The 27,426-nt window shown below is 40.0% G+C and overlaps 1 protein-coding gene across 1 annotated transcript; it reads right to left on the bottom strand.

Annotated features, from left to right (window-relative positions):
* Positions 1 to 4,943: 4,943 nt before the first annotated feature.
* MFSD6 (major facilitator superfamily domain containing 6) lies at positions 4,944 to 21,327 on the bottom strand. Its single transcript, XM_009995239.1, has 6 exons — positions 19,784 to 21,327; positions 15,368 to 15,465; positions 10,060 to 10,221; positions 9,404 to 9,502; positions 7,003 to 7,283; positions 4,944 to 5,163 (listed from the first exon to the last, which is right to left on the bottom strand). Exons 1-6 carry the CDS (start codon positions 21,325 to 21,327, stop codon positions 4,981 to 4,983), a joined length of 2,367 nt encoding a protein of 788 aa, XP_009993541.1. The 3' UTR covers positions 4,944 to 4,980.
* Between the last annotated feature and the right edge of the window lie 6,099 nt (positions 21,328 to 27,426).

The following is a 27,426-nucleotide window of genomic DNA, read 5'->3' as shown; positions in this document are numbered from 1 at the left end:
TAACAGATGATTCAGCAGAGCACTTCCATCCCCAAATGTATTTTTACTACTGCTTTCAATTTTATTGTAACCTGACCTCTGATGGGCACTGCCCTGTATTCTAGCTCTCAACAGCCCAGAAAAGGTGACAAAGGCTGAGGCTGTTTCAGCTGCTTGGAGGAACTGCTGTCAGCAGAGTTGGAGTGATGCTGTAACCATGTAACTGGGAGTACAGATAACCCACACACAGCTTCACTCTCCTCTGAGTACTCAGTAGTTTGCTCATTCAATAAAAAGTGGAAAGTAATTCCAAGCAAAACATGGAGGGAGCATTACCTTGCTCCTTCCTTCCCCCCTTCTTTATCCCTCTTTGGGACTTACCACAGGAGGTGTGGGGGGGGGAAAGAAAAGAACAGGGACAGAAATTTAGCCAGTCAAATATCTTTCAGCTTATGTATTACACAATCCTTAGCTAGGGAGTAGAACATGTCTCCTCTGTTTATCCACCTGCACAGGCAAATTCCTTCTTTTGTTCTTTACACTATCCCTGTATTCTTCTAGCCTCACCTTCTAGTTTTCCTTTAGAGTCTCCAACCTGAAGAAAACATAAGACTATTAATTCTCTCCCCATCTATCTTACAGACCTCTCCAGAATGGCATTTCAGAGCAGGATATATTAATTTTAAAAGGGATATATTTTCTTTGTGACACACCCAGTGACGCAGTGTAACTTCAGCAGAACCTGCACTATCATGGTTTCTCATTGTCCATTGCTGGACAAGGGAGAAAATCTGTTACCTCTAACAGTGCTAAGAAGTGCTGCTGTAGTACATTCCAAGAGCTCCTCTGTATAAAGCAGGACTCGGAGTTGGTGCTTGAAAGCCTTACTTATATGGGCCTTCACCTTCCTAGAGCTTCAATGTTGCTTCATTTGAAAATAAACTTTTCCATTTTACAGTAAGGAGATACTTATCACCCTTCTGTGCCATAAATTTATAAATTTAAGATACACTCGCTGGTAAGACCACAACATTAAAAAACTAGAACAAGAGAGTTCTGTTCAGGAAGGCCACTAGCAGCAGGAGTCACTTCAAAGAGAGGCTGCTACTACCAAATTGACAGTTAAATTGCCATGCACACCCCAAAGTCAGGCTTGGCTTGGGCTTCTGTCACTAGCAGGAAGCCAGAAGCGTTAGCTGTTGTGAAAACTGAGGAAAGCCTCATGATCTTTGATGGTTTGGGAGAAGGATGGAAACTCCCTCACCCCAAACAATGATCTTTACTGTAGACTATGGATTTATTTAGCATTTGCCTGTGTTGCCATCATGAAAAAGAAGTACTTAGAATTATTACAGATTAGTCAAAAAAGGAGACTTGAAGAGATGTCTTAATGTTATATGTTTTTTGCATGTTTTAAAGTACACAGGCTTTTCCAGTGTACTTTGTAGTTGCTTAAGAACTCACATCTGTGTGGTTTGAGACCATGGGGGAGAATCAGCTTAAACACAGTGCTTCTCATTTCCTCTGTTTACTGAGGTAGTGGTGATTATCCTTCCATAAGTACATAATGTGTATTTATATACAATAGCCCAGGTAACACATTAAGGTAATATTTTACCTAAGCAGTATGTTCAATGGAAAAGCACCCCCACACAAAGCAGGCAATTACAGTTTTCAGACACTGCCCCTTTTTCTAAGTTACTTGGAACAATACCAGGTATATGGATGCCAACAAGGAAAAAAAAAAAAAGAAGGAAAAAAGAATAAACCAGGTTTTATGCATGTGAGAAAGATGAAGACTGCTTTAGTGGATAGCTGATACTTACCTTAAAAGTCCTCATAAGCTTGTCCTGACATTGGAAGCATCTGATCAACAAAATATGCCAAAAGCAACGACTGTCATTTGAGCCCTTTGCCAACAGAGTTTACTTACAGTGCACCTGTGATATATGCATATTGCACAGCTTTACTGAAACACAGTTGTTAAGAAGTTGGTAAGTACTGTCTGGTGTTCAGCCAGAATATCTTGGAACAGAATCTGGATATTAATCCATTGTCTTTAACTTTTACAAAAGCCTTAATGAAGGATGAATTACATTTATCTTCTGTTTCACAGCACTTAAAAAAGGTAGAATTTCATATTTATTTTGTATTCACGGTACAACATTTATTATACTGCCTTGTACTTTCAAGGTTTTTAAAAATAAATGTGTTTTTCAAGTATGTGGTTCTCCCTTATGCATTTACTGTCTTCAGAACAGCAGGATGTATGACAAGGAGGAGCCATGCAAATTGGGTGTGTTTATGTCCTGAGGTTTCATCCCTTGTTGCAGACTGAAAAACCTGTAACTGTGCGTTACCTGTGGTTGCTCCAAAATAAGTGTCCCCCGTACCTCGAATGCATCTCCCTGAAGGAACCTGTCATTCCCATTCTGGCAGAGCCAAACTACCACAAAGCCATGTTCATGAAGTGACAAGGGAGGTCACAGTACACACATGCAAACAACAAAACTAAGATCTCTCCTCGTCATCACTTTGGGATGCATACAAGTTAAGCAGTAAAAACTGAACTGTCAAATGCCTGAGATAAAAACAAATTCCAGGCAAATGTGCCACTGTACAGGACAGGTGCAACCATGGAAATCTAATCAGAAACAGAAATGGGATGTACTGCCATACGGTCTGACATGACCAGCACTTAGCAGCCTCTCAAAACTGCCAGGGGACAAATGTAATCCAGTTCTGACTCTTCACCCCTGATGTCCTGCACACTTCCCTTGTCAGCCTCTTTATGATGCACATCAGTGTGCAGCCCTTACACCCTCCCTGCCCCACACAAGGACATTTGTGCCTACTATCAGATTTTATCATGGGACAGATATTAATGCTGCTCCAGAGTAGTTCCCAGGCTCTAGGTTCACTTTCCTCCAGGCAGTGAACCTAGCAAAACGTTGAATTCTTTTCAGCTCAAGTTATTATGTTTACTGTTGGCACCGTAATATGAGCAAATGTAATAAAAGTTCAGATTGATAGAATTAAATACAGTATGGATATATTTCTTACCACAGGTTTTACAGTTTCACAAATATCAAAATCCAGGTGTGCATGTCCATTTTGCAACATAGAATGACTATACAATTCCAAAAAGAGCAGGCATTTCAAATACACAATTCTGAAGTGTAAACACAGTGTACAAGCTCTTCACCTCACAATCCAGGTGCTATGCAGTAGCAGCTGAGGTAACACCATAACAGCATGAACTCAACAAATGGTTTGCCTCGAGATGATTTTTAGCATACTTCTGTCCTGTCACCTGTTCAGTCTTCAGCTTTCCCCCAAGAAATACAAACATACAATAAATACATTTCTGATTTTAAAGGACACTTAGACAAGTCATGAGGATTTATGTGAGTACAGTACATTTAAGTTCAAGTGCAAAAGAAGTAACTAGTGGCTAGTCATCGATGTTTCTTGTTATTGTCTATGGTGTTGGTCCCAGGCACCACCAGAGCATGGGTTGTTCTAGAAGCACAGCTAAAGCACAGCTATGGGACACCTCTTCAATCAAGCAAACTGGATTTCCTGCTTAGCTGCTGCCATCTTCCTCTCACCTAACCCTGTGCTCCTGTTCACCTTACCTCTGGATCACTGTACAGTCCCCCAGCACACACCTTCCTCATGGCAGGCCTGACACATCACATGCATCCGATGTCAGGGAGGGCTGAGCAATACTCAGTCCCGTAGAAGCTGAGTGCTCAGAATCTCCCAGGAAAAAGCTGTGAATCAAAGCAAATGGGCCAAAACACTATCCTGACTAAACCCCCCAGACTCCTCCTTGAGCCTAAGGACATCTCTCCAGCAGCAACATTCACTGTGCACCAGCAAGTGAGCTGGCTGCAGTTAATATTGAATGCAAAGTCTTCCAGTGTCTTCCCATTGGGCAAAGTCATTTCCTAAACATACTGCAATTTAGTTATGTTTGCTTCCTCCTGAGAATCTCTCACTCTACTTGATTTCTGTATCAACTTTGCCCCTATAATCCCAAAGATTTTTAGGCGATTCCTCCCTACCCCCCACCTTCCCTAGGCACTTAAAGCTTACTGCTTTCTTAATAAATAACTATGTTAACTACACTGCATTAAATAAACCATTGTATAGATGATTAAATAAAAACCCAACAAGACAGTGTGTCCACTGAAACCCTTGATAAATCTCAGGTTGTGCAATCTCATCAGATACACTTGTCTCAATACAACATCAAACTTAGAATTACCCAAATGCACACAACCTATGCCCAACTGAGGGGCTGCAAGCACAGAGGTTAACTTCTTCAGAAGCCTTCCTCCAGCTTTTTTGTTTCACTAAAACACCAGTTCAGAATCTTTTCTTTGCAGAACTAAACCTTTATCTCAAACAAGATAACATTAGCTTCAAAAACATATTCTCTGAATATGTATTTTACTTAATCCATAACATGAAGATACACTTGCTAAAACTGATCTGTTTCTGAGAAATCTTTACAGAGACAGTTTCAAGCTGTTTCTGTATTTATTGGATCTTATCTTTTCCCATAGACTATGCAGGGAAACTCAGTTTCTCTACTAAAAAGTCTTTTACTTCTGTCCAGAGAACAAATTCAAAGGAGAAAATCACCCCATCTAGTCAAGACAGTGTGTGCCTCAACAAGTGAAGAGCAAACTCCCTTTTTCTAGATGGCAAAGAAATCTCTTATCACTTGACTCAGCTTTAGCAAAGCAGCCAAGAATTCTTCCTACCGTTGGATCCAGCCACACCACTTTCTTCAAGAATTCCAAATTTTTGGCTTCCCTGCTCGTGTTGCTCTGTGTAGTCATATAAATATTCTTTATATAGTTAAAAGCTTGCACTGCATCATATTATGATCATTAAGATGAAGGAAGTCCTACTTTTGAGCTCCTACTCCAGCGTTTCCCAGGTGAGAAGCAGAGTTCCATGCACTGGATTTGATAAGATGAGCATATCTCAGGGCCCGGCAGCAGCAGGCTGAGCATCATGATCCAACACAACGTGGTCGCCATCTAGTTGGGAATCTGATGTTGCTGTAGGTGTTGGTGCTGAACAATTTCTGGACTGCCCAGAATCTGTCGGATTTGGGGGCTGACTTGCTGAACTGGCTGATGAAGCACTGCAGTTCTCATTGATTTTCTAAAGAGAGGGGAAAGGATTGCATGCAAGAAGTGAATGCAAGCACTCATGGCACTGTCCCCAGTGACATACCCCCAGATGCATCTCATTCCTGGAAAATGGCAAAGCACTTACTTGGGATGCCCGCAACATAACAAATCAAACGTAAAGAAGCCAAGCAAAAGTAGGACATTTAAATCCAGATGACACTAACAGCAAGCAGGCAGTAGCTTACCTTCCATCTCTTTTCCTAACTGCACTTTCCCAAGAAGCATGCAAAAAACAAACTTGTTGTGTTTCAAGGGGTAAAAAAACAATTAACTGGACTTCAATGTGTTCAAAGATGATCATTCTTTTGACCAAACAATTCTGTATTTTTTTGGTCATGCAACTTAAATACAGCTTTCCTCAATAGTTCCTTCCCTCCCCAAGATACTGCTTAGACTTGCTGAAAGGCACAACTTTTGCAGTACTGATGTACAATTCCATCCAGTCTACTCAAACAGGCCTCACTACAGAACTGAAGAGCACATTTACACACCAGTTACACTCCCCAGGGTTCAAACAGCAAGTCTTTTCACTACTACATTTCACGTTAGGAAGTGACACGCTATGTATTATTACTTGTTTTCCACTGAAGAACAGACAATATGGCAAGTATGTCCCTTGAAGAAGTACAGGCAAGCAGTAGCAAACTCAACTCAAAACCTTAAATAAATAATAAGGAATAATTTCTGTCACTGATTCCATTTTCTGTGCACTGACCCTCCTTCCAAATCTATTTTCACTTTAAGGAGGCTATTTCACAAATTTAACCAACCTAAAGCCAATGTGCCTGTAAATACATTTTCAAGAATAAAGACAAATAAGAAAAGCAGGAAATCACTGACCAAGTGAAATTCCTACCCACTGTGCTCTGCTGATTCATACTCATATTCCAAATTAACCATTTCTAAAGATGGCAGTTGTGGAAAAAGCACTTCTGTGTTTACGCCTACTGGGTGCAGAAGAAGGAACCTCACCCACTCTTCCAGACAGGTAAACACAGAGGTTTTAACATCAACCATGCTTGCTCTTCTAAAACTTGCATTGACAGCATTTCCCTACTTTGCTCAAGCAGTATGCTTCAGCTCCATTCTGCAAGACACATCCAAAGCATCAGATGATAGCTCAAAATACAAGCCCATCAATCATGGATTTAGCTGAAGGTATTAAAAGGGTATTCTGAGGGGAGACTGGTCAGAAGGGAAATGGTGTAAAGTAAGCACGAGCAATCGGATGTTTTAAGTCACAAAATGGCTCTTCTCTGGTATAAGTCTAGATTAAAAAAGATATTAACTTGATTTGAAAAGAAGGCTCTGCATCCTTATCATTAGTTGCCTAGAATGCCTATTGCTGCAACAATATAGACACTTGATAGCATCACCCAAGGAAGCAAAACTCAGTAAGAACCATTTAACACTCTGTTAAGTAGCTGTGCCTTCTCATGCTTAAGCATCAACTTACAAATTCTGCAAAATGTGTTGTTGTTCCCCACACATATAACCCACACATTTCACCTAATACGAAAACAAATGTAAACTTACAGGGAATTCAAGTATATCCAAGCCTGTAAAACAGTGTATTTCTATGTCTCTTCCTCTCCTCCTCAGGTAGATAATACTTGCAAAAATAGTTAATCCTGCTGTACTATACACAGAAATCATCTCTGTTTCATGCAGCATTTCAACTACTGTTTCACAACTCCAAACTTATTACAAGCTGATGGAGAATACCTGCCAGGTACTAACAGATTGAGACAGCTATAAAGGTTTTCAACCATCCAACAAATACATAACTTCCTGTACATTAAAAGTTTACCTGCAAAGGCTGGTTCTCAGGAATTGGATTGGTTTTGGATAGTTTAACCATCTCTTTTATCTGGTAGACAGCATAAGCTAAGGTGACCCAAGGGGAAGAGCTGATGCCCCAGGCAGGCTTGTTGACATCCTCTTGCTCTTCTTGGTGTTTAGTTTTCTTCAGAGGGAGTCTGGGCTCAGTCCGAGGCATGATATCTTCTGATTGCTGTTGTACAAGGTCAATAGTTGCTATGGGAACAGGACTGGAAGGCACTGGGATCCTTTCTGCCAGCATTGTCTTTTCTGAAGTTGAAAGCAAAATAAGAATGACTGGCAAAAGCCAACAAGCTTAAAAAGAAATGTGAAGCAGACAATGAAGACAAAGTGTTTCTTGCTTTCATAATATGGTTATCACTGCCCTGAAAGCAGAACACTGGCACAGACAGCCAGGAGTGGGACAAGCCACAGCCTAGTTAGGGAAACATGAGGTGGATGTTGTCCATAGAAGCAAGGCTGTTCTGCAACTGCAGACATGTATTTTACATGGCTGCAGGAACAGGAGGACCTAATGAGCATGAGGCAGCCCATGTTTTTCCAGCTAGCTCTTAGAAATATGTTTATTTGTGTCACATGGAAACTTAAGTAATTTTCATGTTACATGCAAATTGAAAATCAGTCTTTTAGACCTGCAGCAAACTTACTTACCTGCATCAAGCCTGCACCTTACGACTCAATGGTATTTGTAACTAAACACTAGCTTCAAACAGGTGCCATTCAGTGAAGTCCCACAGCCTACTTCATCAGAACAGTTCCTAAACCTATTGATTTGACTTAAAGAAGTTGCCTCTTCACTTTTTTATCTAAGAAACAAACCATCCCACCATAGTTACCAAAATGAAGTTACACAGTTAGTGAGAAAAGAACAAGTTAGTGACATATTGGAGGAGACAAAATATCTGTTGCGGAGTTTCAGGTAAAGGAAGAAATCCTCCCAACAGATCTTTACATCTAAGGTCTTCTCGTAATCTGAAAGAGTTTTCACAACTGTCTGGAAACATCACCCATAAAATTACTGTCATGACCCAACACAATGTGCCTTACAGTCTCAAGAGCCAGAGTATTTATATATGAAAAGTAATTAAACAGATAGATAGAAGCTGTTGGATGTTTTAAGTAACAGCTGCATGCTGTCTGTGAGTATAAACAGCACAATACAGTAAATCTTGAGAAAATATTTCTTCTGAGTAGAAATATTTTACCAATTTAAAAGACCTTTTTTTTTTTTTTTTCAAAATTATAAAATGGTATTTTGGTTATAGACTCTCAGATAGTACTGGCTATTTTAAGCAGTGGCTGGATATTCTCTAGTAGTGAAGAAAGGAAGAGACTGATCCTGCACACACCTGACCATAAGCTTAGTTTCACTCATGCAGCTGGTCTGGTCGAGAGCAACCTCATAACTTAGAATGAAAGGACAAGCTGTTGAGATGGGTAGTGTGTATTAAATGGAAACTCAAGACTGAAACTAAGCAGAATAAGGCCACTAAGAACAAAATACTGTTTTGTAGGTTCACATGTAATTAACCAAAAGTTGATGGGAAACCAAAGCAGCAAATATCCTTTTCACCTTTCCATTTTTTGTCATTATCACTTAAGCAGAGTTGAAGAGAATTCTAGCAAAACAAATACTTCAACACTTCAGTACAGGCAACTTGATAACTAGCCAAGGACAATTCATTAATATTCCAGCTAAAGAAAACTAACTTTCATACAGAAAGCTCAGACTAGAAAGTAACATTTTGGTAAAAAGCAGCTCAAAAAATAATGACTTTCCAGAATTTTTCAGTTTTATTGTCTTTGTAAGAATAAGATTTATGCTAAATCCTTAACTTTGCACCAAGTATTTAATTTCTGGTTAGCTTTTATATTAGTAAGGGTGGAGATGTACAAATTCAAGTTGCACCTGAGGGGAGACTTCTCAGATGCCAGAACAGAACTGAGGCAGCTACAATAGTCTGTGTCCTCTGAAGCCAGCTCTACAATTTCTGGCAGAGGTGGCTTGGACTGTAGAGTCTGAGAGCATAAAGTGGTCAGGGTGACCTTAAAGAACTGATGCAATTTAAATGACTCACTATAGGTGTTAAGACTAACCCAGAGCTGAGAGGACATACAGGTAGTAAAATATGTTACGCTTTCCTCCTAAAGAGATCCCAAACTCGGTGCTGCCCTTCTTCAACCAGCAGCACAACTATTTCAATTTCTATCTTTGCTCAAGAAAAACCTTCTCACTCAACAACAAACTGCTTTATCAAAATCCGAGTAAAGGCACCACACCCACAAAACTGAAGCTGCAGAGAGCTTCAGAGATACTTTTTTTGCACTAGTTCTATTTTTGTAGTGTTCTCAGTGACATGAGTATTTACCTTCTTCTTCATCAGGAACCAACATCCACTGGATCAGTGAAAACAGAAGAAGAATCACTAAACAAGCCATCCCTATTCCTCTGAATGTGGCAGCAGGACCTGTAATGAGATTTATTTTTGTTCTAAATTGAGAATCTATTAACTTAATGAGTCAGCATTATGTGTTGTCCCATGTAGACTCTTATTAGCTTGTCTCATTGCATTTTCCTCCCCTAACACTTCAACAGACTTTGCAAAGGATTTTTAACCAAGTAATTAGATTTTCATTTGTTCATCGAGAGGCTGCACAGTATCAACCTTATCTCTCACAAAGGATTCATTCATCTTACTTACAGATGAGGTTGGAGATTTGCTTATACAAAACTAAAAATATCTAGGTATAACGTATTTAATCAGCCCGTAATGCTGAGAGGACAAAGCCATAATCAACCCGGCCTGCACTCAGTGCTGACCTTGTTTTGATTAGGGACCTGAACTGGAGATCTCTTGAGGTCCCTCCCAGCCTGAGCAGTCCTATGATTCCCTGGTTTACACAGAGTGTATTACTCTTCAAAACATAACAATATCTTACACATAAGTAAGCTTAAAACTCATAGCTCAGTAAAACCACAGCTTCAATAAAGAAAATAAAAGCCTTCAACACAATTTTTGCTTACCGAAGTAATTGACCAAAACCCCTCCAATCATAGCCCCACATCCTCTGCCCAGACCCAGGTGGAGGCCCTGCAGGATCCCCTGGGCTGACGTCCTCAGCTCCGGAGGCACCGCCGCGCTGAGGTACGAAATACAAGCTGCCCAGATAGCCGCATGCGTGACACCTGCAGGGATGAACACTGTGAGGACCTGGGCTCCACAGCACACTAACACAACATCAGAGCCACTGCCCCCATCAGCTGCAGCATGCCTTGGAGAAAAGCAACAACATCTCTTCATTGACAAATGGCTGTGGAGTACCAATCAGCTTCTGGTAACGTGATGCTGGCAACCAAGCTGCAGGGAGACATGAGGACTCCTTCTGCAGAGTCGGTCAACAGCTCTTTCTCCCTCTCAGATGTCCTCACTTCTCTTCTCAAGACACAGTCCCTAGGAAAATGGAATAAAGCACCCTAAAAAAGTCCCTCTGCCAGACTCCTCGTCCCTTGGAAAATGTCCCAGGGCCTTTGAAATACAGTCCTGATTTAATAAGCTTCAGGCAATTAAAGCACTGATGCCTCTCTGCAGCCTCCTCACTGCCACAATGATGGCAGTGCAAAGGTGATAAAATCCAAACAATATCTGAGATATCCATGTCATTTCAGAAGCAAGAATTAATCCCCTCCTGCCCTTTTCCCTCCCCCCCAGACCAACTGCCTCCAAGCAAACTCCCTCTGAACTCAACACCAGCACTGACTGCACTTAGCACTGAGTGGTCTGGATGGGCAAACACGCAAGCTCCTCAGGGAGGACCATAGCTGCCATCTCTTTCTGGCAGTTGCCTTGTTGGTTCAGAGTTAGGTACATTTTCTCCTCCCATGAGGGGAAGGACAGTGAATGACCACCAGCATGCAGGACCAGGCTGCAGGTGGAGCCCTTGGCTTGAAGCACCTGCTCGGTAGGGTTTTTTGGTGGAGTGGGGAAGAAGAGGATGGGAAAAGGCAGGGTTGTGGAGAAGCTGGAAAAAGAAAACTGGTTTGTAGCTCATCACACATTAAATAAGCCTGAACTATTTTGCCACCCTCAGATTGTGTGGGAATATTTTTTTTTCTTACTTGAGTGGTATTAAAATAGTCATCACAGCTTACCAATGCCTGAACTCTACTGCCTCAGTTTAAAAAAATGTTGGCACAACTGATGATTCAGTCAGCATGTTTCTGTCCTCTATGCTTGACTTATTAGTGAACAGTTGGACACTCAATAATTACTTAGGCATTTAGTCTGAAGACTCATAAGAGCAGGAAAACACATGATTTTGTAATATACTCCCAGAATACCTTGGATTTTACTTAGTTGTAAAATGATAAATAGCACTGTATTCAGGTATAGATGTTACATGTTCACAAGGCTGTATAGTTAATTTTCATTCCAAATCTAATTAAAAATATCTCAAGCTTCAGGTTTGTAAAGGCTACTTTTATACACTGCAGAGCTGGTTTTGGTAATAGCACATCATCTTGTTGAAAAATAAAAAGCTTACATTAGGACGAGTGTATTTTACCTCACCATTTACAGTATAAGGCTTTAAAACTCAGATTTTTCCATCCAAAAAGCTCAGTTTTACAGCTCACTGAATATCTACTTTTAAAAATGCAGACCCACATATGCAACCAAGAACCGTCCTAATAAAGAAAAGCTAATACTGATAATGAGGTTTTTGTTTTAGAAAGGATATAAATTAATGTAAAACACTCCGTTTCATCAGCTATGAAAGAGTAAGTCAAGTTTTAAAGCCAGGCAAATCAAAAACACACCAGAAATTATTTGAACTGTGGAGCAAAATACCACTGTATTTCTTTGAAAACAAAAGGCCATAAGTTAACAAACAGGTTCCTGGATGTTTTCACCTTTACTAGACAATCCAGATAGAACACAGTGCTCCCAGTTCCTCTGAAACCTAAATCCATACCTGTAAACCAGCTTATTTCACTTGCCTGTAAAAGTACAGGGAGGGTGGTGGGGTTTTTTTATATGTGTACATCACTAATGTGATTTTCATAATAATTATTTATACAACTGTAACTATTTGGAAGTTATTACCACTACTTTTATAGGAAGTCTGGTCTGGATTACTGCTAACCACAGCTCTTTTAAAAAGAAGTTGTTCATTATGTATATATATACACACACACATTATTTGCTAAAACCACTAACCCCCACTTCACCATCTGGACTGTAGTTCCAAGAAGTGTAAAAACCCTAGTGTTATGCTTAGAATAATAATCTTTAGCAAACTTAGGATAATTTACATATAAACCAAGAGCTGAAGATTTTGGGAGCCAAATTTACTTCAAGGGAGACCTATCTGTTAAATACCCAAGTTTTTTGCTCTCTAGACATAGCAGTGTTGCTGCAGCATCAGTAGATGACACTTCTTACAAACTCCTTGTTTTGGAGTTTGTTGGATATCTGCTGACTTAAAGTAGCTAATTTTGGGGTTATCAATAAATCCTGTTATGCAAACTGGTGAGCTAGCACAGCCATTACCAGAGAACTTGGACCACTGCTTTGGAAAAGTAAGTTGGAGCTAACAAGCATATCAAAACTTAAATCTGTTAAGTGAGAGATGAACAAGAATTATTGCATGTTTTCAAACTGATGACATGACATATATACATAGGTGCACACTAAATGCATTTGCTACAAGGACATCTTGAAATTTTCAGTTATTAAAGATCCAGCCTAGGCTCTTATTTTTATCTATTGCATGTGCAAGTCAATACAGCATACAGATTCAAAACTCTAAATTAAGAATTGAGTTTGAATCTTCTCCACTCCTTTGAGAGTGCAATGCTCTTAGAGTCCTTCCCATCCCAGTTACAGGCAGCAACTGAAACACAGCATGGTTCTTATTACAATCAATAGATGCAGTTTGCAGAGTCATCTTCCAGAAATCTCTCCATGCCCTTCAGCACAGCACATGGAGACAATCTTTCTTGTATTGCAGTGACATATTAAACAGAAAAATAAATTCTTTACAGAAGTCAGCTGAAACTGCTGTTGACCTTAATATCCCTCTAGCTGATGGAACTGGAATTATGTAGACTGTGACAGATTCCTGGAAAAAGTTCAAGGAATTAAAAGACCTATCAACTCGATGCAGTCACATGGCCCCCATGACACAATCTACACTCTTTTTGTTCTTTTTTAAATACTCCTAACCTTATATATGGAAAGCAGCTACAACTCTGTCAACAACTCACTTAACAAAAATAAGAGCTTCCACCTCACCAAATTTCATTAAGGAGTCACCTCTTATCCCTTACCTACAGATTCAGTGGCTGCGTAGGAAAGAAAGAAGAGCCCAAAGTAAGAGGATTTGGTAACTGCTGCAAAAGAAATAACGAATCTAGAAAAGATTAAAACTGGTAACAGTGAGGAGGGGAAAATAATAAAGGAAAAAAAACCCTCAACACTACTTCTAAAACCAAACTTGATCTCCCATTTAGCAACACTGAATGAGCTTACTGGCACATTACAAATATACCAGCAGTAATTAGACACACATATAGTACACCTATGCACATTATGGACACTAATAAACCATGTCAGATGCAGGCTAAGAAGAGCATGTACAACACAAAGGCTTTTGAGAAATTGTGTCTGTTTACCTTTCAACCTTTTCAGTTGCTGACTACAAATGACTGCAAATAGCAAGATTAACAAAAGTGCACGTGAGGATGTATTATTTTGAAGGTCCTCAGTTCTTTCTTTAAATCTCAATTACTGAAGATTACAACACATAAAAAACCCAAAAAAGCTCCCTCATAGCCTTGCTGTAAAAGCAAACCTACATATTAAGCAATTCGTATTGAAATTTCAGAAGAATAAAAACAAGATTCAAAGTAACAGAAACTGCTTTCTCAATCATTATTACAGGATGCTTCCAGGCACAAATTTATGGCTGTATTGTTGAGACACAAGGGTTTTTTTCCTATATTTTGAGTTGAGGTGTCTTTGAAACAGGATTACCTAGAAGGTAATAGCCAAAGCTTTGTGTTCATCATTTGCTCCCCCTACATGTTTCAGTACCACAAGGCATTCTTCAGGTTCTTTGCAATATTTTTGTATTTTAACACTTGGTATGAATGATGAAGTATCAATTCAAGAGCTGTGGTTTGGGATGTTTTCAATAACAATTCAGAAGTTCGCTGCTGTGGCAGTTTTAACACAAACTATTCATGTTAGCAGGGAGGGAAGGAGCCAGGACACAAACACATTTATTTTCTATGCATATGTAGAAACCTACATAGTGCTCTCCAATGGCATTTTATAACTCAAGCTAAAAATCTACCTTACAAAGATTTCTGTGAACATAGTAGAAAAAAGTTAATGCAAATTCAAATTATGCTGGACATAGAAGAATAAAATTTCTAAGTACAATATGTGGAAAATGTTCTAAGTAGTACTGCATAAAGCCAAAATACTGGCTTTAAAAAAGATGGTACAATTATTTTTAAAGGCAGGGAAAACATTTTCTGCATTTAAATCAACCATTCTCTTGTAAGCTTGCAAACCCAAATACTTCAGTATTCTTCAAATACTGAAGAAGAACGAGTAAATTAGTTCAGATGTTATCTGGTTTTGAGAAGTGACAGGAAAAGACAAGACAAAACGTTGTAAAATTTAAGTTAAAACAATGTACACTCTCACTTTGTAATGAAGATCTTACAGACTTCTTTGATAATATGACTCGAAAACAAAGCTCTAATTATTTTTCCCAGACCACACTTCTGTCCTATTTAAATTAGTTAAAGGGGCAAGTATCTTAAAGAAGCTGTACTAGCAGACAAAGTTATTGCATGAAATTCCTCTCTAGCTACTAAAAAAAGGAAATTCTATAGTCACTGAAAAGCTAAAAAGTATTTTAACAGAGGCAGAATTACCCAGCTATGTTTTGTTTTGTTTTTTGACAACCTATCAAGAACCTTTTGCATTTAATGAAGATCACATTTACCACCAAACAGGATCTGCTGTAGGTGTGTGCCCAACTCGTGCTTCTGCCTTTGTTTAGCTAAAGGGTGTGTTGGTCTCACACTTTTCTGTTTGAATAAACAGAGAACTGTGCACAGTCAAATGCAACCCCACCCTTCTGACGTCAAATATTTCCCAAGATAAACAGTCTTGTTTTATGAGCCTGGGCACTCTGGGATATTTATGGTCAAAAAAACCAGAGCAATACCAGATTTTTACTTAATAACAGTTCACATTAAAACATGTTAAATGTAAGCACCTGATCTTACACTGAAGGGCATGACTGCCCTGTCTTACCTTGAAGAACCTCCATCGGAAGGACAGTCCAGGCGTTTTCCAGATACGAGATGTAAATGTATCGAGCTGTATTACAGGCAAGACCAATATAAAGCACTCTGAAGGAAGAAAGGAAAAGCGAAGTCAGGACAGTCTGCACTTTACTTTTCTGGTATTTCATAATATACCTTACTGCTTCAGAAATCATCTGCACAGGTACTGTTTGCCAATACATTTGCTGTTGAGCATTTGCTCAACACAAAATACATACCCCAGGTCCTGCACTCAAACTCTCCTCTTGCCCACTCCAAACACATTCACACTGAGGCTAAGTTAGGACTCTCTTCCAAATCCAAATGGAAAAAAAAATAAATAAATTCAAAAGCTCAGAGGGTCTGCTGCCCTTGTAACTCAACTCTGTAGTTCCATGCCATGCTCTACATATTTCAGAGAGACCTTTTCTGAGCACATTCAACACCCCTTTCAAACAATCTTCTCATCATTCACAAATTCATTTTTCCATTTTAATATAAGCCTGGTGCAGGTCTGTATTAATTAATTTTACCCCAATTAATATAAGTTTGTAGTCCCAGTATCTGCAAACTGCTCAGAGCTACTCTAAAAACACATCCCACAGAAGCAATATGGTTTATAGCAACATGCCTCAGGATAAAACTTAACCATTCTGTTGAAAAGCAGCAGATACTGCAGATCAGAAGGAGAAAAAATGCTCTTAAAACAGTTTTTAAACAATTAAGCACAAAGACTATTTCTGCAGTACATTTCCCATCACATGTTTAACCTGGTGACTTTTCCCTTCAAGTTTTCTAGCTTAGCTTTCCTCCAGGGTGCTTATTCATCAAACTACTTTTCTCTTTATTTTTTAGGAAAGAAAGGCTTAATTCGAAACATGTTTTTAGCTTGAGAAAAGATGTTATTGCCACCTTTAAAGATTTTTTTTCAGTGACAAGGATTATTTGTTGTCCAAACCTGGCTTCTTGGTTGACCCGTTTTGGCACAAGTGAAATAAATGCAATTGATAATTAAGGTGCAAGGACAGATACTGCAAAAGGGCTCATGATTCTCTGTGCTGCTTATTTAGTTAGCATACAAAATCCCACATAGATTGGCACATAGCCAATGAAAAATCCAGAGATGCAATAATACAAACGCAGTATCTTGTTAACATTTGAGGTCTCCAAATACACGTGTTGACAGCTGAAATACCAGTACTATAGTTTTCATCATGTCAGAGATATCAAACACCATTCCAAATTATCAACACAGGTCTATGCATTTTATAACAACACAGATTTACAGATTTCAGCCAGTTTGGTAAACCTGCAGGAGCTCTCCCCCTCCAATCACACATCAGACCAATATGTGTTGCTTCCAGATACATGTAATGTCCATCAACAGCTGGCATAAGCTGCCTTTAGGCAACACAGGCCTAAGCATTCAAAGAAAACATGGGAAGCCATGAAAAAGTTTTATATTACACAATAAAGAGAACAAACTTGTTCTTTGAGCCATGCATCATAGAATTCCTCTCTCTTTAATTAATGTCTTCTGTTCCAAACAAATAACTTTGTTCCCTTCAAAGCCACAGCTTAATGTAACTCTTACGTACAATCACATTTCTCAAGTGTTAGGACACATTTGCCACAAAAGGTAAACAAACACACAAGGTCTGCAGGTTCCTTTCTTCATTCCCCTACCAGGAAGGAGCAGAGTGATGCACACCCTTGGGGATACCAAGGAATCACCTCACCATACACTTGTTTTTCCCCCTCAGCAGTACAGATGTTCCCTGTGCTCTGTTTAGAACCAGTTCTTGCCAGCTTAATTTCAGTTTTGCGCAGGAAAAACTTTGTGCACCAAGAACTTTCTCCCCATCTCGTCTCCTTCCTATCACAGCCAGACCAGAGATGTGAATATGTCTCCTCCAGGTTCAAAGTTTTTCCCTCACCACTAACTCTCAGCTACCTGCGCTTTTCTGCCTTGCTACACTTGCAGAAAGATTTGGAATAAGAGATTAGGAGCAGAAATTTGGTCAGGTTCTACCTTTTAATCTGTTGGCATATACACAGAGTTTTAGGTAAACTACAGGTTACGAAGATTTCTTTAATTGTGCTTTTGGAGGCATATGTGGCTTGAGAACTTGTGTTTTGTTGTCTTTTCAAAAAAGTATTTCTGATAATCACTTGGGCTCTTTATCAGACCGAGCAGGATAATGTAAGCAGATGATCCTTACGAACCCTATACACAGTATACACAGAAACAGCACATTCAATTTACAGGTTAAAACATTTAAAGCACTGAATCTGTACTTATGCCAAGGACAGCAAGCTGTTTACAGCCATGACTACTGGTGTCTGCTTCCTATAAAAACTTACATGCTGGAATTGTGGTCAAACACATTCAAGCTTAACCTCTAGTGGGAGGTTATTTCCAGATATTAACATCATCTTTCTGAAGTCAATGGCAGTTATGAGTGCTTCTATGCAGGACACCATTCTGTCTAAACATTTGATAGCCAGTTTTGTACGCTATTCCATCACAAGGAACTTGTGGCTTTCCCCACACTTTCTAATGACTTGTATCTTTTTAACAACTTCTAACATTCTGCAACGTTCCCTCCCTCCTAAGTCTGTACAGTCACTAACAGCTTTCAAGCTGAACCAACCACTGTCATTACTCCAGATTCATTTAATGACCTGCAAATATGCAATGCTAGAAACACCAGCAGCATGTATAACATACACACATCAGCAAAGAATGAGCTGTGAACTCCTGTTTATTCCTCAAAAAAAGTTTTCCTCCTCTTGAACAAACCCATGCATTATACAAAGTCCAAAAAGTACAAGAAAGACAAACAGAAGGAGACATCTCAAACTGTGATGACTAAACACAAGCATCAGATGACATTAAATTATGACTAACATGCATTTCCCAGGTGTAGGTATAAAGAATGTTGTTTCACTGCAAATAGGAGCTAGTGTTTTAACAACTGAATCTTGATCCAGTCTTGGCTTCATAGAAAAAAAAAAAAAAGGAATAAAAAGGAGTTATCCTGTACAACACCTTTCTTTTTACTGGCCAATGCTCCTATCCCATTATATTTCATTTTATGCACAAGTCTGCCATTCTTTTGTGCTTTTTGTTTTTTCTCTAGTTGAAGTCTAAGCCTGCATTTTGTACTATAACAACACAACACTCAAAGATCAGATCCAAGCTATCTTTAGCTATCAAGACTGTGATCTGTTCTCACTGCTCCTCCATCATCATTTCCTTCCTCCAGTCTTTGCATGCAAAGTGTTGTATTTTCTCATACTAATTATTGTCAGATTCAGAGACTAAAAGACCGGCTCAAAGTAAAAGATCCTCCTCAGCTTAAAGGCAGAAAAACCCTCATATTTTAATTAATCTCTCGAGTTGCTGTGCTCAGCATCTAAAAGCTTTTAGCAGAGGTCAAATGAATAAAAAAAATAATGCCAACAAAAGCAAAACAAAAAAACAGAGAGCAAAGCAACAGAACAGAATGCACAGCAGATAACTTAAAAAACACTAAGCTCAGTTGCACAGAGTACCTGAGTAAATCTAAAATAAAACACCCCAAACCTTTACAGCTTCATTAACTCAGATTCCCCCCTATCTTTCCTCCCCTGAGCTTTCTTACAGAAAAGTAAAGGGATTTAGAATATACAGAATTTAAGCCAATTGTGAATTTAAAGAATTCACTAGCATGCTGGAAGAATCAGTTTGCTTACACAAGGCAAGCACAACGGGAGAAGCCCTGCTCAGCCACCTCCCTTCAGCAGCTAACACACACAGCTCCAACAAAAGAGAGCGAGGAACTGAACTGGAAAGTGACACTACCAGGCTGCAACCTCATTCTGCCAACACCCAGAAGCTGATTATGAGGGCATGTGCACAGGAGGTGCTTGCCTCGATTCTTCATCTCGTCCTCCTCCTCTCTCGGTGTGCAAGCGACACCTTTCCCAGCTACTGTGGAGGCGAAGAACTGTCCACAAGGAGAAGCAGGCTAAAGGAGGTTTCCTGAATCAGGAATAAAAGCCCTAGAATGAATAGTATTCATATGTCAAAACAGACGAGCCTTGAGCAGGTGGTGATCTGTCAAGATCTATAACAGAGCTCTGAATCAGTGAACTAGGATGTCTTGGGGAACTGTCTGCAAAAGGTTATGGTGCCAGGCATACTGCACACACCAACATGCAACTAAAATGCAAAGCAAGCATTTCAGAGCTTTTTCAGCTCCTAAAATAATAATTAAAAACCCCAACTGGCAAGCAGGACTCAGCATTAAAAAAAAAAAAAAAAAAAAGCATTAACTTTAATTTCACTTTGTAACTAAAGCTGGGCTTGAAATTCAACATTTTTTTGGTACAGTTCTTTAAAGATGGCTAACAATCTTACCTGATATGACCAACCAATTCAATCAATTTGTGGCTGAAGAAGTAGGCAGTCAGCTCAGACACGTGACTGAGCACTGAACAAACTCCAAAGAGAGTGGTGGTGCCATTCAGGTCTTCCAAGTGCCAGTAAAGAAAGGTGAACACAAAGCCATATCCAAACCCCATGAACCATGCCACGAAGAGCACTGAGCCGTACTGGATACTACACAGCAGTTTAATTAGGTCCCAAAAACTGAAGGACTGCGACTGGCTCATACTGGTAGGAGTGTTATCAGAGGATTCATTGGAGGCACTTCTGTCCACCTGTGAGATTTCTGCCTCTTTTCTCTTACTTTCATCCTGCTTGAAGTGGGCGTAATGAAATCGGAACTGAGTGGCCACAATCAATGCCATTGTCATCAGCACACCAAAAACAATGAAAACTATCCTGTAGTTCTTGTACTCAGGAGCTTTACAACCTTGACCTTCAATAACAACTTCTGTATGGGTATAGTCAATGCCAATTCCCACAGAGAGCATGGCCAGCCCCCAGCCCAGAGACCCCCACATACGCTGCAATCCATACCGGTCCCTGTGTTTGCCAAGGTACTGCAGTGTTACTGTGTCCACAATAGTAACAGAGGAAGCACTGAAGAATTCTCCTATTATGACAACCAGCAGAATGAGTAGAAAGATGGCTTCAACTTCTTGTTGATCATAAACAAGCACAGCTTGGTCAGAAGGCATTGGCTTGGTGGTGGTGGCAGCTGGAGACGTACTCGGCGTCACATTCCCAGGTAAGGCTGGGCTAGCGGTGGCGTTCTTTGAAATTAAATGGGTACTGTTTTCCATCACCAACTCCACATCGTTGCTCTGTGTAGCTAACAGGAATGTTATTTCAGGATTAGCTGTCCCTGTTATTTCCAAAGTGACCGGACTGGAAGTGAGCAGGTGTCTCTTGCCACGAACTTTTGGGGATGAAGTACTCACTGTGGTTAGTGGAGAAGACATCGAGGCGTTCTGCAAAGCTGTTGTTAAAAGGCTGCTTGCATTGGTGGGATGTGCTGGGGGAAGGCCCTTTGGTACACATCTTAAGGTGGCTGGTCTAACAAAACCAATCCCCAGGTTAAATAAAACCCAGCACAAAAGCGAAAAGAGAAGGACAATCTTTCCTTTCTTGAATCGATCTGCCACCACTCCCCAGAAGGGAGCACTGCAAAACTCAATAAAGTACCTGATGCCCACCAGAAGTCCACTCTGACCAGGTGTCATACCCAGCTGCTTGTAATACACAGGCAGCAAGGGGTAGAGGGAGCCATATGCAGAATAGAAGAAAAAATAAAAGACCTTTGAGATCAGAAGATCATTGTTTATTTTGACGCAGTGCTTCTCTAACCAGTCTAGCTCTTCATCTGGGACTGTGGTTGTCTCCGTTGAAGGGGATTCATTCTGAGGTGGCAAGTCTTGATCCTTGGAAATGCCATTGAAAGGATCAGCAAGCACATACTTTCTCTTCTGTTCTTCTTCATCGTCGGTTAGAATGGCAACTTTATCATCAGCTGCCATGGTTTACCACAAGCATCCAGTATCTGGTGACCTCTCAAGGAACTAGGGCTACCCTGTGAACAAATAAAGCACACGATGATAAAGGTACCACATGGGAATAGACCTGCAATGACAGTCACCAAGGACAAAGACAGCTTCTTTTTTGTAAGTGACATTCCTGAGCAATAAACATAATACCAGAGTGGACCTTTTGTCTAGACTACTGGTACATGGTAGCATCATGAAATATTTTATAACCAATTCTATGTGGTTCTCCCAAGAGCATCTTTAACACTGTGCAATAAAACATCTTTCACATTTAGGATAAAGAACAATTTATATATTCAAAGGTACTGTGGCAATTAAATGCTAGCATTTTCAAGTCTTGTCTTTCAAGTTGCCTTTTCTCCTCCAAGGCTAACTGCTTTATTTCCAGTAGTCCATACTATACCAAAGGATAGCCATGATTTCAAAATTAAATAATACAGTCACAGATATATATATGGGGTTTTTTAATTATAAAAACAAATTATTATACAAAGCCTCATGATGGCCTTCAAAAGATTCATCAGTCTCCTCTTGAAACATGATTTTCCAAACACTCCACAACCACTGTGGGAATTGATGGGAGGCTTCAGCTTCTAGGCTGAATGGGAAGAGAGGTGGGAATTAGGATGGGGCTTTAAGATTAACACAAGGGACCCTCAAAATTGGGATAACAACTTCAAAGCCATCAAAGATCTGAAAGCAAAGAAACACAGGGACAGAAAATAAGCAGAGTCCCTACAACGGCATCATCAAGTCTCTAGGAATTTCAAGTATTTTTTTGCACATCAGTACCTTATTCCCACTAGAAGAGCACCACAGAAACTGCAGTCTTCCAAAGCTCAATGTAAAGCACAGCATCATCCCCTTCAAACTAGTCATGCATTGATACTTCTTTCCAGTGCCTCTAAATTATTTAATTCAGAATTTGTTTAAATACTGACAATGGATTTGCAAACTGATGCAAGGCTAATAACAGAAAAGAGATGCCTACATCCACAAGTACATTAAATCAATTGTTTCTTACTGATCCAACACACACGACAGCTGACAGAACTAGCTGCGGATGCATCTAAAACCAGCAGTCCATTAAAATAATCTAAACCTTACACTGTTCAGTGACAGACAAGTCTACAAACACCACAATTAAAAACCCAAACGCTCACAAGGTTTGCATGTGTTTTTCACTTTTAAATGTCATTTCTATGGGATACTATCTACCAGGATCTCTGGTTTCACTTCAAGAGAAAAGGTTGCATAAACATCTCAGACCTTAAATATTCATGTATTCAAGGTCAGAAGTTACTCAAAACGATGCCAGCACATACACACAGACTGCTTTCTTCTTTAGTTCCTTCAGAGACAATCCATATATATAAAAAGCTCTACTAAAACTGCTATACAGCTAATCTTTCAACACTTGAGTTACTGCATCTTCTTCCTCCTTCCCTAACTTTTCTCTGCCCCAGTATCCATCTGCTTCTAACCCACTGCAAGGATTAATCCAAAAGATACACTCCTAGTATTTTGACTAGAACATCTTGGGTAAGAACACTATGAAAAGTATATTTCACAATAATGTCAGTAAATATTTTCCCACCCCGGGAGCATTTCATTGAGTATTAATAACACAGAATGTACTCTCCAGAAACACAACAGCATCAAGACTGGTAGGAGCCATATGGCATTCTTTAATGTTTTGATCACTAGTTTGTTTAGGAGTCAGGTTTTTGAAAGTGATTTCATGTAACAGTTTTTAAAATTCTAAAAATAAATGACTGAAAATGAGAAAACCAACAAAGCAGTATTGTTATTGAAAAATCTACAAAAAACGTAACAATTTATGGAGCTTTCCTTCTACTGAAAAAAAAGCCATGCCAGTCAGTGATTGAATGTGCAGCAAGTCAAACAGATGGAAGAACAACATACTTTTAAGTGAGAAGAGACTAGTTACCCACTGGTTATTTTAACCATAGCTTCAAATGCTACACCTTACCTTTTTGCAAAAACATTTGCAGATCCACAAGAACAGAAGAAGGATAGAACAAAGCATATTGGCAAGTTTAAGAAGAACAATAGAGAACAGGAGTGAGGAAGAAAAGTTCAGATAGTAAACAGATTTCAGTGTCAATTGAAATTTTCACTCTTTTGAGACAGAACACGAGCACAAAGTTTTGATAGAGGACTGTTGAATGTCACCAGTCCAGCCATGAAAAGTGAGACCAGAGAGCTTGCAGTGGTAACATTTCACAGAAAAACAGGAGTAACAGTTTTGAAGCTATCTTCCCTAAACTTGGGTAAGCACACAAACAATCAACAAAGCCCAAGCACACAAACTGGAAGAAACTTCAGCAAAGATCCTGAGAAAACCCCACAAAGGGAAAGTGAAGAGGCTTAGCAAGCAGACAGCACAGCAGATGTACATCACCAGAAAACATCTCAGTCCCCTGACAAACAAGCTTTTGTCTCCCCACAGGTTTATGTTTCCAAACCACTACAAAACTCAGAACAGAGTTTATGCACAAGTGCAGGTGGTTCTTTTCAGATGTAAAGAATATACTTGTTAACCACAAGACTATTTTTCCTTCAAGCTTTCCACAGATACATTTTTTTTTAAGATAAGCACTAGAGTCTATTATTTTTTCTAAGTTTCCTGATACAGATTGCTGCCACCCAGTTTGTTATCTATGCCTCCAGCAAGTCAAAATCCACTTTCAAACCCTTCCATGACACATCTTTCAGCCAGTCATCTTTTGCAAACAGCTACAGTAACTTTTCTACAGACTTTTATCTTTGAGCAACTATTTGAGGAACAGAGGAAAAAGCATTTGTCCCAGGAATTCAGTGATGACAACAGTCATTTCAATGACTGTAATGAGGCTATTTGGAGAGTAGGTGGAAAGAGGCAAATATGGGCATTCTACTTCTAGTTAAGTATCTTCTTGGCATTCTTGCCTTTTTTGTTTCTTAAATCCATCCTCATTTACACTAGCTCTCCTAATAATTAAGAGGATTTCAAGATTAGAAAGGATAAAAAGCTAATCTATTCAAGACAACCTGACATTACGAGGAGTTCCTTAAAAAACGAAGGCAAATTATAATAAGGTCAATAATACATATTATACAAAAAACTCAGCTGTTCCCTTGGAGTCACTCTTCCCAAAACCTTGGAAAAAAAAACACAACACCTCAAAACACCTGCTTTGCACTGTACCTCAGGGAAAAACAAACAAACAAAAAGGCCAATCGACAGATCAGGCTCGGGTAGCAAATCCCTAAACCTCTGAGGGAAAATATCATGACACAGCTTATAGCATTAAAGCTTCACTTGCAGACCAACAGAAAGTCAGATTTGGGGTGAAGGAGTATTGCTGCTTTGAAATCAAGTTTAATTTAGCATGTATATTCCATTCACTGGGCTTTGAGAATTAAGAATCACAAGGCAGAGCCTCGAAGTCAGGGTCTGGGTGTACACTGAATGTAGAAGAACAAACAAAACCCACAGAACAGCTCATCAGAAGACAGTGCAAATCAACAAGAGTAGCTCAACCTGTTTAATACATAGGGAAATCACTGTAGAAGATTCATATGTATACAGGCTCGGAAAACATACTCTAAGAGTAGAATTTCAGAACAGGAATCATTAATTAATCTCTCAAGCAACGTGCAGCTGTAAGAACATGGCAGACCGGCTTGCTCTTTGCATTGTGTGGATAAATCAAAGCCAGCCAACATGGCATCACATGTTACTTAACCCTTTCAGACTTTCACTGACTAGCAAACTGACTTTGTAGCAAACACATTAAATTCCATATCCAGTTTTCACACAAACATTTTTTTAAATCTGCTAATAGAAAAAACGTTTCTGGAATAAACCTTTCAGTCACTAGTTACTGTTTGATTCAAGATGAGGCCTGTGCTAGAGAAGCAGACTTAAAAACTATCTGTCTTCCAAAGAAAGATCACCTCACCCCCTTGCCTCGTTGATCTAAACTACAAAACCTCTGGATCAAAGGCTTTCTGCTATGCTGTGCAGCATCTCTCAGAATTAAGCCCCATATTGAGCAGGCCTACAAGGCATCGCTGTCACAAACATAAATAATAGACCATATCTTCCATTTCCAAGCAAATTTCACCCCTAAGGAAAAGCCTGCTGCTGTTGCCTGTGCCCATGCCAAAAAGGAGGAGAATATTATGCAAACAACTTACATCAAGACAGAGAACTGCACAGACTTTGTTTGCTCTTGAATCATGTCCCCAGACCTCTCTCTCTCAGGTGTGCCAGCCTCCAGACAGAGCCCTTGGAAGGGCTGTCCCCTGCCAAGCCATACAGACTAGCTCAGGTCAGGCTGACCCACCTGCCCACATCACCATCCCCTGCCCTCCAAAGGCAAGCAGTGCTCCTGTGAGGCCCCAGCACGGACACCTTACTCAGAATTTATAAACTCAGGAATAAATCACACTTGGTGAAGTAACTTGGTGCTGGGCAATATATTTGTTTCAAATGTCAAATGAGACATTAGCGTTGTAACCTTAACCACCATAATCCAGGTTTCCATGAAGTGAAACCACCTCTTTCTAAAACACTTATCTCTTATTTTGTGAAGCTTGGCATGCATTTAATGTGTTGGTCTATAGGCTTTTCTACTTTGTTCGATATGTATCTAAAACCTCCCATACTTTGACACACTGTCAATTAGATTGAGAGACTACAGTATGTCAAGATCAGGTTTATAATAGGTTTAATGCACTTTTTAATATGTCTGAAGTTGCTAAGTTGATATAATAGTGCTAGTATTAACATTAAAGAAGCCAAGAACACCATCAGATCCTCATCTGCTAAAGGAAAAACATCTTAGGACTCTTGCTTTCCAACCATGTTTTCTGATTCATGTGTGCAAATTAAGATGCCCCAGTAGACTCTATTTTTTAATGTTTATTTTGAGCCGCATTCGCTTCCAATTTTTTCACCAGTTTTTTGATTTACCAACTATAGACCCGCACTGCCAAGGTTTACACTTCATGAATGACTGTAAACAACAAACGTGCCTTCAACCACAGCACAGGGAAGTGCCCGGAGCAGCTGAAGATGAATTTTAGGTTGCATTTCAGTTGTGCCTGCTAACTGCTCATGACTAACCACAGCTTCCTCATGTTAGGTCCTCACACCAGCAGCTTCTGCTCTCATATTCTCACTCCACCTGTGAATTAATTTTATTTAAACCTTCTTCAGATTTTGACTAGGTTTGTCACTGCTATCATTCTTAAAAAGAGGATTATTTTCTTTTCCCTTACTGCCCAGTGGGTCTTGGGAGAACACAAACAATAACATAGACTTCTTCGGAGAATACAAGCAATAGCATTGATGTCCTCTTTGTCCACTGTTTATACCCAGGGACACAAATACAACTAAAAACAGGCAGTGCACAAAACTAGCATTTTACAGCCTTTTTCCTTGGACATTACTAAACACAGTGGACAACTAGAACCTCTGTATCTTAGCAACATAATAACCTTTTGGGTGAGTTTTTACTGAAATACTTCAACGCTGTGTTCAAACAGCCATCCTCCTCTCTGCTAAACCCAAGTTTATCACTCTTCAACACTGCATTTTTCATTAAGAAGTCATTTTTAAAAGAGCTGCTGTTAAAACCCCACAGCTGCTGACCACCTCTGGGTGTCAAACACAGGGTCTTAGTTCCATCTTTACACGCATCTATAACACCTACGGTACTGATTTTACTAAACAAGCACCTGACCCTACGCTTGTTTTAATAAACAGAGCAGCAAACGACCACCTGCTTATTAAAAATCATTGCATGTTACGGACCAAAGCAACGGAGCGGCAGCCCCCCCGGACGCTGGCAGCAGGGGCAAGGCCAGGGGTGCCCTGTGAGCTCCCAGGGGACCCCCCCAGCGACCCCGGCACCGCACCCGCTGCTCTCCCGGGTCCCGGCGGTCCCACCTCCCCCGGCCTTCCAACCGGGTCACCGCTCAGCCACAACGAGCCACCCCCGGGAGCGCCGGGCCGGCTGAGCAGCCGCTGAGCGGCCCCGGCACAGGCGGGGGGGGCCG

The sequence above is a fragment of the Chaetura pelagica genome, unplaced genomic scaffold, assembly GCF_000747805.2.
Source record: "Chaetura pelagica isolate M959 unplaced genomic scaffold, ChaPel_1.0 scaffold33, whole genome shotgun sequence".
Taxonomy (NCBI): Eukaryota; Metazoa; Chordata; class Aves; order Apodiformes; family Apodidae; genus Chaetura; species Chaetura pelagica.
The sequence above is the reverse complement of the archived record's forward strand: the minus strand, read 5'-3'. Positions and strand labels throughout refer to the sequence as shown.

What these genes read in the sequence shown, in the direction of transcription:
- MFSD6 (XM_009995239.1), bottom strand. Translation starts at nt 21,327, where the DNA reads ATGGCAGCTGATGATAAAGTTGCCATTCTAACCGACGATGAAGAAGAA. An exon ending in GAATTGGTTGGTCATATCAG is followed by an intron (nt 15,466 to 19,783) that starts GTAAGATTGTTA and finishes TTCTTCCTTCAG; the next exon opens with AGTGCTTTATATTGGTCTTG. An exon ending in GGTTCCTGATGAAGAAGAAG is followed by an intron (nt 7,284 to 9,403) that starts GTAAATACTCAT and finishes TTTCAACTTCAG; the next exon opens with AAAAGACAATGCTGGCAGAA.